Source organism: Pelmatolapia mariae, linkage group LG16_19 (assembly GCF_036321145.2).
Source record: "Pelmatolapia mariae isolate MD_Pm_ZW linkage group LG16_19, Pm_UMD_F_2, whole genome shotgun sequence".
NCBI lineage: Eukaryota > Metazoa > Chordata > Actinopteri > Cichliformes > Cichlidae > Pelmatolapia > Pelmatolapia mariae.
In genome coordinates, this window is record NC_086241.1 from 6,988,488 (window position 1) to 7,000,064 (window position 11,577).

At 41.2% G+C, this 11,577-nt stretch overlaps 1 protein-coding gene across 1 annotated transcript in view; it reads right to left on the minus strand.

Moving 5' to 3' along the window:
- LOC134645967 (ly6/PLAUR domain-containing protein 1-like) overlaps nucleotides 1-11,577 on the minus strand; it is a 29,566-nt gene extending 17,989 nt beyond the window's left edge. Inside the window, exons 1-2 of the mRNA XM_063499616.1 lie at nucleotides 11,434-11,577; nucleotides 6,316-6,444 (exon numbers count right to left, since the gene is read on the minus strand). Coding sequence (XP_063355686.1) covers nucleotides 6,316-6,444; nucleotides 11,434-11,482 — 178 coding nt within the window. The 5' untranslated portion in view covers nucleotides 11,483-11,577. The remainder of the gene's footprint in view (nucleotides 1-6,315; nucleotides 6,445-11,433) is intronic.

Here is an 11,577-nt window from a genome sequence, read left to right on the forward strand (position 1 = left end):
TTTATTTTCTGATCAAATCAGAAAGCTTTAATGAGCAGCTAGATTTGTCTCGCATTAACTGGATGAGTTAATGCCAGTTAATGCAACATCGAAGCAGCTGGAATCCACAGCTGTGCGTGTTCATGGAGCTTGCATTTTCACCTGCTGGACATCACTACCTGACAAGTTTAACTGTCTTCAGAACATTGCAGAGGCCTTATTGACAGTATTTGGCTCTACATATCTGTGTGAGCAGATTTTCTCTCACATGAGTGTCCTCAGGTAGCCGTCTGAATGCTGGACACTCGGAGACCTGTGTCTCTGAGTGGGAGACCAGAGATCACATTAACATGTGTGTCTCTGTATTAACAGACATGCCATATTGGCTTAGGTTATTTTTCTTATCATTGTTGTGAGGAGACCATAAATAGCATTTGTATTTTCTGTTGTACAGTCCATTTGCTGTTATGGAGTTCTTGTTATGGATAAAAAGTGTCTTTTTTTGTTTCAAAATAGCTGATAACTATTCACTGATAGCTGCCAACATCTGCAAACAAATATAATTCTATAAAGTGGTTCTATATATTGTGTAACCGTTCATATAGAGCGTTTTTAAATTTATTGCTAATGCAATCATATGGCACACTGACTTCTGAGGAAATTTTAAATGGCACTCGCCATCAGAAAGGTTGCCTACCCCTGGTGTAGATGTTTGTATGGATGGTGCAGCAGCGATGACTGGTCAACAGACTGGATTTGCAGCGTGGAAAAATTCCATCAGTCCAAGAATTATGGCTACCATTGTATCCTACATCAGCAAGCACTAGTGTCCAAAGACACAGAACCAGATCTTCACTCTGTTTGAACACAGCTAATACTGCAGTCAACTTTGTGAAATCCAGAGCTCTGCAATCACTTTTGTTTGGTCAACTTTGCCTAAATCTGGATGCAATGCTATATTGCTTGGAGGTGCGATGGCTGTCTCATGGTAAAGTTTTAAAGCGGGTTTGTGAGCTTACACAGAGAAATGGCAGCATTTATGACAGAGGAAAAACCCGATATTGCACAATTTTTTGTTGACTCTGAGTGTGTTTCCAAGTTGGCATATCTTGTAGACATATTCAACATACTGAACTAAATACTGAATATTTTTGACAAGGCAAAATTGCTAGTTTTTTTTTTTTTTTAGTTTTCTGTCAACAGTTTTAATAAGGGCAATATCATCTTTGTGTTAAGATTGAACCAATTAAATAGTCAAATCTAAAACAAATTTGTTAAAAACACTGCGAGTTAAAATAAATCTTCAATGAATTTGCCCTGAGTTTATAAGCGTGCAAATAGATATTAGTTCTGTCACCGTTAATCTCGTTAAAATGACGTTAACGCCATAATCTCCGTTGGCAAGTTAACGCAGATCACCCCGTGTGAGGGCTGCACGGCATCAACACGTTAGCTTGGCTCGCTTTATCACCATGATGATTATGAGGGATTATAAGGGATTATAAAGCCATGTAAGTGATCCATGGCCCCTGAAAGTTTGACAAAGCCTGCTGTAAATTGCATGAATTCTGTATTCTACCAGAAAATCCTCAACAAAATGTCCGGCTATCAGTTCCTACCTTGAAGCTCAAGCATACTTGGATTATGCACCAGGACAATGATCCGAAACACACCAGCAAGTCCAACTCTGAATGGCAGTCTCACCAGTGTGAGACCTTGCTGCAAAATGATGGGCGACATACCTCCCCCTTGTCCCCTGCTTCCTCTATGGAAAGAGTGCCAGTGGGATTAATGAGACGCTCTATTTGGAGTCAGTGTCCTGAGCCTCCCTCAGAATGCTGTCGGAGTTCTGCTTTAAGGTGGAAATTGACGTTTTCTCAGTCACATTCCTCCAGGTCTCTCTGCCATTGCACTGAAGTTATCCAGCAGGACAATGGAGTTACAGATGAGGCACCCTCTAGCACAACAACCAGGAACTCCAAGAAGACTGGGTACTCCTGACTGTTGCTTTGCATGTAAGTGCAAACAACAGTCAGGACTTGTTACCAAATCCAAAGAAGCAACCTTATCATTCACCGAGAAAATTGTAAACATACTGGCAGCAAGACAAGGGGATACTAGGAGACCCACCCCAGCCTCCTCTCATCGAGGGCAGCTCCAGCCCTTTTCCAGGACACTGTTTCAGAGCCCGAGCTGTGTGTTGCGGTAAGTCTGAGTATATCTACTTGGTATCAGTCAACGTACCAGTTTGGGCTGCTTCCCTGCCAGAGCGGTGAAGTTTCACATACCAGTAGCTAACCTCAGCAGCTGGGGGTCGGACCGCCAGGGTGTCCACCCTGGACCATCACCCTACACACATCACACTCAAACCCTATAGCGCCACCTGCAGGCAGTGAGCTCCAAGGAAGTATTTTCACTTTCTTTTTTTGTGACATTTCCACATCAAAACCTTTAATTATATTATTATAATACTCTATCACTATCACCTGCAAAAATACTTTAATGCCAGACTTTCTTTGGTGTGAGTTTGTGTGCCATTACACTAATCTACCGTCTCTTTGAGACTGCCTCTGAGGAGTTGCAGGGTGACCACTTTCATATCGTTTATTACAGTAAATCGACTCCCTCCATTAAAGGAGAAGGCTCTGAAATGAAAGGTGGCCCACTGGAGCGTGACAATCATCTCCTTTTTTAAATACACGGGCGATAAACATCCGTCTCCAAGGTAAAAGCACAGCCTTTTATCTTTTCTCAAGACATAATCAGAGGAGAAAGATGATTATAGTAATAGAAGACGGGAAGCAGAGCTTGTTTCATGCTGCCCAGCAGAAAAAACTGCCATCATAGGAAAAGATGTTTGCTCTGCATGTGGTTTTGTTCACTGCTGGTGCTTTAACAGGGATCGTTTAGGGCTGTTCATCAGGTGGGGGGTCCTTCCCTTTTTATGAACTAGCTTGGATCTTTTCATTGGTTTATGATGGAAAACAAAAGGCAGGCATCAGGTGAGACTTAAAAATGAGATAAATTACTGGAATATAATGGAGCGAGGCTGTCAGACAAACAAAAGTATGGTATCTAAATGTAGGCACAAAGGAGCAGCTGATATCTCACATGGCAAAATGAGCCCTAAAAGTTTACCCAGAATGCACTTTTTTCAAGTTTCTTCCAATGAATTATCAGAAAGCAGATCAAACATTGATGCTTGTTTCTATTAGGTCCAGGTCAAACATTAACCTGGTGCATTTTTCAGAAACTATGATCATTGCCATCACAATGAATGCTGGTTGGTTTGGCTCTACACTGTGCCTCTGGAGTGGGTGTAAAATTGTTCTTCAGGCCTGAAAATTTCCTTCCTTTCTAATCTGCCTTTAAGAAAGCAGATGATTGTTTATCGCCCTCCAGATACAGAAGCACTGATCTTCAAGCCCCAGCCGAGGATGTGCTCCTACATCTGCACTGAGGAGCTGCATGCAAAGTCGCACACTTGTGGCGTAAATCTCAGAGCAAGTGTACTGTGTAAGAATCATACAGCTGGACAAATTTTCATTCTTATCACTCGGACACGTCGCTCGGAGGTGCCGGTGCTATTGTGAATCCATCTATTGCACTGCAAACAGCGATAAGGTGCGGTCAGCCGGATTCCCGAGCCCTCCTTGTACTCGCAGAGCAGCATTAATGATAACACTGCGAGATAAAAGCCGGGACGTACACGAGCATTCATGCAGAAATTTTCTTATTAAAGAACTGTCGACACCACAGTGCAGCGAGCTCGCCCTTTGAATTGGGATCCACATTTCCAAAGACAGGAACTTATTGAGTTTGCTCATCAGCTGTAGAGAGAGAGAGAGAGGGAGTAACAACACCACCCGCCCGCATGCATGCCTCCAATTTCCACTGGGTATTAAAATGAAGGACAGCTCAGGGAGAGCGACCTTTAGTGCCCGCGCTCTCACCAGCAGATAGGGATGTAAACACTGCGGCGTTTTTGTGGGACTTTTTCTGTGCATTTCTGCTAACTTCAAGTCTGAATAGCCCCTGCTGAACACGGTCAAAGCCGAGTGTCAGCGCGCTTTTTAAATGACATTGTGCAACCTCGTTATGAAGGTTTTCATTCTTTATACCGAATAATATGAACCGAACAAAAGCGATGCAAATGCACAACTCTGAAAAGAAAGCAGCTGCAGAACATGTTGAATAAGGGGGAGAGAATCCAAGCCGCCATGACCAACCAGCACCTGAAACCGCAGATCACAGACACTGTGGGTCCCTACGTCACTGAACTTCAAACCCTGAAACCACAAGCTGGATATAAACGATGGACTGTGGCTGCACTGCATAATGTTTTTTTGTTTTTAAACTATTACCACTCACTCACCTAAAACTTTATTAGGGACACCTGCTCATTTCACACCAATGTCTAATAAGCCAATCACGTGGCAGCAAGTTAACATTTTTAGGTATGCAGACATGATCAGAATGACCAGCTTTGAGCTGGTAGGAAGGCAACGGCAACTCAAATAACTACTTGTTACATTCAGGGTGTGCTGAAGAGCTTCTTCGATTGAGGATATTTTCTCGGCACACTTTGTCTCTTAGCACCTGCTGAGCATTATTTAAACACCACAGCCTCCTTGAGTGTTGTTACTGACCGTGTCCATCCCATTATGACCACACTGTTCCCATCTTCTGACGGCTGCTTCCAGCATGATTACACACCTCAGATCATCTTAAACTGGTTTCTTGAACATGGTGTAACAGGAGATTCACATCATGAATTTGCAGTAACTGTGTGATGTTATCATGTCAACATGGACCAAAATCTTAGAAATGTTTCCAGCACCTTGTTGAATCTGTGCCATGTAAGTCTCAGGATCATGTTATTTCTTCCAGCAGTGTTACTGGGTAAATGGCAAATGGCCTGTATTTGTATAGCGCTTTACTTAGTCCCTATGGATCCCAAAGCGCTTTACACTGCATTCAGTCATCCACCCATTCACACACACATTCACACACTGGTGATGGCAAGCTACATTGTAGCCACAGCTGCCCTGGGGCGCACTGACAGAGGACACTGGCGCCACCGGGCCCTCTGACCACCACCAGTAGGCAACAGGTCAAGTGTCTTGCCCAAGGACACAATGACCGAGACTGTTGGAGCCGGGGCTCGAACCAGATGAACTACCAACTCTTGAGCCACGATCGCCCCCCAATACACCTTTATTCTTCTTTTTATCATCATTTTCGTCCCTGAGATGCTTCAGCTGAATACATTTTGGTCGTACTTCATGATTATTGTCTATAAAGGGAAGTTTCCACTGGGTAAATGATGACTGAGTGGATGAGTGGACTCCTTTCTCCGGTCTTGTTAAGATAAACATGATCGTTCAGATTCTTTGGTCTCGTCAGTTCACTGGATTAAACTGGTGGTCATTATAAACTCAGGATGAACATACTCTGAGTTTATTGAGCTAACTCTGATCAGCTTTTCTAGAACTGAAACCTCAGAGTTGGTTTAACTTGTTCTAGCCTACAGCGCCCTGTTCACCCTCTTGTGTTTTTAGACTCCAGTGCTGATCACTTCCTGTTCCCTCTTCCCTTTTTCCACTTTTATTTAAATATCCCACAACTTCGCTCCAGCTCTTTCCTTATTTCCCCTCCAAGTCCATAAAACTCTTCTTTCTTTTTTCTTTCACACGACCTCAATTACTTACAGGCCAGCACACTGCTAGCAGTGTATCTGCAGGGAGCTGATATCGTCCGAAGCGTCAGATCTGGCGGTTTATCTGTCAGGCTCTGTTGGATTATAATTCGCAGGATATGAGGTGTAGAAAAGTCTGATCTCACACAAAGGACACAGCTGTCTGTGTATGCAAAACATCTCCCTCTCACATGAAAATGGCACAGTTTAAATCCATGAAAGCTGCCCCGCAGCTAAGTATTTCATCCTCTAATGATAGTTGTAGTGTGGCGAGGGCCCTGTCCTCGCTGACCTCAGATCAGTTTGATTTCAGCTGATGGCGGTGGCGCCTGGAGAGCTGTCTTTCTCCTGTCTTTGCATAAAGAGGGGAGCCTTAAAACATGCCAGAAATACAAACTGTTTCTTTGGCGTCACTTCAAAACGGCCTTTTGTTTACAAGATTTCCTCCGGCTGAGGAAATATAACTGCCTAAGCGCCCACCAACACAAACACGCTAATCCTGCCTGGAGACACGGGGAACAGTTGTGCGCTCTGAATTCTTAGTTTATATATTTGAGTTTGGGATTCTGTTAAAGTTTTACTGTAAAGCTCCTCATAACCACGCAGATCCAATCCGCTACACCAAGGCCATGACCTACCGTCCTCCTTCACCAGGACCTCCTTCTGGCACATGTCCTGCACGTTCACGGTGCAGTTGACGATGAACTCTGGCGTGGAGCAGTCGTGCGTCATCTCACACTGGTAACACTGGATCTGCAGAGCCAGCCCTGAAACACACACACACACACACACACACAGAAACCCCGTCATTCACAATAACTCACCTCAACAACGTCCTCGACACTGTTTTTTCCTCCAGCTTTATCGTGAAAGTTTCACCTCAAAGTGGAGTCGAGTTTTACTTTGTTAAATATTCTGCCTTTGACTCACACCGTTTCAAATCTGTGTGACAGATAATGCTCAATTATTTATCAGCATTGCTGCTGGTGCGTTTATCTTAGCAGCACATTTCATCATGTCTCCCTTTGATAGCTCATATTTGTCCGTTTCCACAGTAAAGCTGACTTGTTTACGCCGAGTGTCCTTCAGAGAGCTTATTTACTGGGAGCGAAGGATAAACAGATTTCCGGCAGAAATCCAGTGCAGGTCACGAGCACGCTGACCTGAATCTGAATCTATTTTTCATAACTGAGAAGATATATTTTTAACAGAGCGAGTCACACACTGGAGACGGGGATCAGTCATACAGCACCTTTCAAGTCTTACTCATCACTAAAACACCACACCTCAGGATCATTAACATATGGGAAAAGTGTATAGGCTACACATAGATCCTCATGTCTCTGTGACTGACTGACTCATGGATCATCTCCCTGCTCTTATTTTTTAAATTTAATTCCTCAGGCATCTTGTGTTTTAACTACAGGTTATTTTAAAAAGAAGAGTCATGGTTTTGGATAATTTCATGTTTTTGTCTTTTACTATCAGTTCATCTTCTCTCTTTGGTGATTTTCAATTTCAACTCAGTTTTATTTATACAGTGCCAAATCACAACAAAAGATGCCTCAAGGGGCTTTATATTGTAAGGTAAAGTTGCTACAATAACACAGAGAAAACCTCAACAATCAGACAACCCTTTTTGAGCAAGCACTTGGCAACAGTGGGAAGGAAAAACTCCCTTTTACCAGGACAAAAGCTCTGGCAGATGCAGGCTCAGGGAGGGGCGGCCACCTGCTGTGAGCAGTTAGGGGTGACCAAGAAAATTTATGAACTTTGAAAAACAAATAGTTAAAAGTAGTGGAAAACTTTCATTTCATAGAGTAAAAACTTTTTTTTAGAGTTTACAGGATCAGACTTTGATGGATGTGTTTGATACTTTGAGTCTACAAGCTGTGATTAAGCTGTGTTTCTAATGTAATACCTGTTCCTACTGTCAACAATAAACTTCATAGGATGAGCTGTGTCACCACACTGTCTTAAGAAAAGCCCGGTCTTTTGTTGATAACCATGAACAGCCTCCTTTAATCTTGAATTAATGCTCTCAGGATGAGGTCAGAGGACGCCTCTAGCTATCAAAAAGGCGTATAAAGGGTCATTTGTGCCAAAAACAGTCAGTATACTGAATAATAACATGGTGGGATATATTTCTATAGTTGTATAGTTTTATAAATGCATATGTATGAATGTGGGCTAATAACCATTATTTTGTTTTTTATCATAAATTCACTGATTTGTGCCTTTTTTCATTAATGAGACAAAGTTATTCTACTCTATTCTAATTTCCTTCTATTGTGCCTCCAGCACATGCGTTCCTTACAATATAAATTATAAAGACTAAAACTACAGATTTTAAAACAGGAAAAACTAAACTGAAACAAGCAAACCCACTGAAACTGAATTAAAAAACCTAAAAAATTCAACAAAATACAACTAGAAAACACCCAAAGCAATAACAGCTGTGTTGCCTGTTCCACATCTGGACTGTTTGCCACGCTGCCTGTTTCTCAATAAAAGTGTGTCTCCTACATTTGGATCTTCTCGGACAGCCACACTTTGATCCTGCCTGCTTGAAGATGGCATCCTAATAACCCTGATCACAGGCTGGACTGGATGTTCAGAGGAGCACCGCCGTGATACGAAATCCACTCCTGGAGTGGAGATTCATGTTGCAGCAGCAGCGCAGGTTTAGATAAACAACCTCTTTAATGAGAATGATTTGATACTAGAAATATTCTGAAATGTAAAAGTACTCATTTCTCTTTTATTTTATTTGGCTGTTGTGCAAATATCCATGCATGTGAACGTTTACAGGTATAAATACATATGTATGTAATGTGTGGGTACACATGCTTCCATATAGAAGTCTTGCTCGTCATTATTAAGTGCACATGCATTTGTCCCTACACAATAAAAGCACGAAAGACCACCACGACATCACTAGTCTAGGTCTTTTCTTCTTCAGCAGTTTTAATCCCAGAATGTGAATTATGAGTTACAGGACTTTTTGTATCAGGCAGCAGCTGCACAGCGTCTCCTTTAGTGCTGTGGACATGGAGGTGGGGTAGTAACCATGAAGGATCCTTTTCTTCTTAAAAAGTCTAAAAACCAGGTGAGTTATTGTGCACTTTTTATTTTAGAAAGGCTGCTGATGTTGCTGACTAACCCTAAGGAAAAGCTGCCTCTCCTCCTCGTTTTAGATAAAAAAAACACGGCGATGCACGAGCAGATTTAGATTATCCTGTTCTGAATCAACCTCTCGGGCACCTCTGGATCATTTTCAGCAAGTGTTTTTCTGTCCTCTTGTACTTCTACTCGAACTATACTGGGTGCTGAATCTTCTTCAGTGTGTCAGAACAGTGATCCTCAAGCTTACTTTTCATTTTCTGAAAGTGGAAGAGTCCAGGTGGCGAGCAAACATTGTGTTTTTCAAATCCTGTGTTTTCAACGTGGCTCCACAGTGCACATGGTTTCCTTCTCCGTGCGACATCTCGGGGTTTCACCGTAAAACTGTGCGATGACAGTCTGACCCCAGGGGATGGATTCATGGTGCACAAACCCATGAATGCAGGAAAAATGATGAGCCTGCTCCTGGTCTTGCTCCTCGCTGCCTTCAGGCATGGAAAGCGTGCACTGTAGATCCAGCTCTCATCACCTCCACATGAAATTCAGGTCAGTTTGAAACAAAGGTTGATGTTTGCACTCGGTGTTGCTGGACCAACATTCAGTATGGTGTATTGGAAAAAATGTGATGCATCATTAATCCTGTAAAATAGTTATTATGCTACCTCTGTCTGTCTAATAGACAACACATCCTAATACTATTCATAATAATATGCTATTTAAACATTTCCTCTTATTTTCGAACCACTAAGATATGAAACTCCAAAAGAAAAACTGATTACTATGTTCTGGCTTTTTGGTGGGGACTGCACAAGAGGTGCAGCACAGTAAGATCGGTGCTAGTGTACTCCAGCACGTTTACTGAAGGACTGCACCGAAGCACAGCTTTAATGTAGTCTGTTTAAATGTGCTTTGTTTAAACATTAACTGAAACTAGCAGAAAAATATGAAGAAACAGCAGCTGTAATGTGATGTCCATGGTGTGCTCCAGAGATGTTTGTATGATTTTGAAAAAAGGCCAGGCTGTACGCTCCAGTAATACCACTATCAGCCACAAGGTGGTGCAGCGAGTCAGAGTCAAAACTGCACAGCGTTACTTTTAACTAAACTTCTGGACAGAATTCAGGGTATTTTTATGCATAACCTTATGTTGGTAGCATAAAACAAATGTTAAGTTATGTAGAAATTGTCTCTTTAAATTAGCAAAACATAAATATTTTAAGAAGAATTTAATGATGGTTTGGATGAACAACTTCATCACAATCACTTTTTTATCCAATTGTGTTTTCTTTTTTTCATTTTGATCTATTTTGTTTTATTATTTTCCATTTGTGATCTGTTCTTTTGTGTAATTTTTTAACTTATTAAATACATTTGTTTTCTCTATACATGTTATTTAACTACACTTTATTTAAACAAATTTGTTAAAACTTGCTAGAGAAGGTAAACATTAAGTTAAACATAGCAAACATATTTTAGGCTGTTTTTGGCAAAATACGATGTAGAACTCAATAAAATAAAATGCAATATGAAAAAAAATCTTAAGAAGGTAAAAATTAAACTGAAATCAAAATAAGTCAAAAATAAAATCAGTATGCATTTAAATAAAAATGTTTAAGTAATTTCATACATAACTATCTGTTTAAGGTCTATTGAATGTGCTGTAAGGCATATATATTCAGATTACAACAGTACAATGTGTGTGTTTATTAGTGTGTTTTTTTTTAAACCTTGCACTGAATTTACTAAAATGTACTATTTATGGAGACATGTATAAAAATAAATACATGAATAAAAAACAATGTTCTGGCAGAAAATTACAAGAACATTTTCTGTTTTAACATTTCTCTAAAGTGTAACTTATCTTTAAAATGCTGCCACCTTGTGGCAAAAGCTTTCATTACGTTTGTGTTGAAGGTTTTTACTAAAAGTACCTTTAACAACTTCTTTGCTGGACAACTTGATCATAACTGTACTGCACATTGTACTCCGTTCATTTATTTTATTTTATTTTATTTTTTATTTACTATTTATTTATTTAGTAATTTGCATGTTTAAAATATGAATATATATGATGCTGAGTTTTATAGTTAAAACTAAATCTTGTCCACTTACAACATTGAAGTGATATACACATTAATGAGCCAATAGTAATGTCACGTATGTACGACTGTACCTTTGACTGTACATACTGAGTACTTTAAGCATATTCTACGCAGAAACTTTTGTTCTATTAGACAGGACTGCGACTTTTACTTTAATACTTTTAAATGAGTTATTAAATTTTCAAAAATCGCTGTTTAAAGTCTCGTGCAGACATTTTTCATGTTATAAATCCGTATGAGAGCTGCACGTGCAGCTGAAAAACATCCTCTGTGTTTATTTCTGATGAAATTTTCTGTTTTGCGTCTTTTTCTCTTCCTTTCCAGACCCTGGAGAGGTCCCTGGCTCTGCTCTCTCTCTCCGCCTAAACTTACCTGGATCGTTTCATGCGCACCGGAGCGCACAGTCCGCGCGTGCAGACTGAGCCTCCTACAGTAATAAAGGTTTAATGTGAGTAAATCCACATCAGTCTCATTAGAAAAAGGAGCAGAGAGCCTCTCGGTTTGTCTCCCACCAGCGAACAGCCTCCATACCTGAGCCGAGGAGCAGCAGGAGCAGAGAGGAGAGCGCGAGGAGCCGCATCGTCCGCGGATCAGTAAGACTCCGCGCGGGAGTCCGACAGACGGAGGCGCGCCGGCTCGGAGGTGCGGACACGGAGCAGCGGCGGGCAGCCTGGC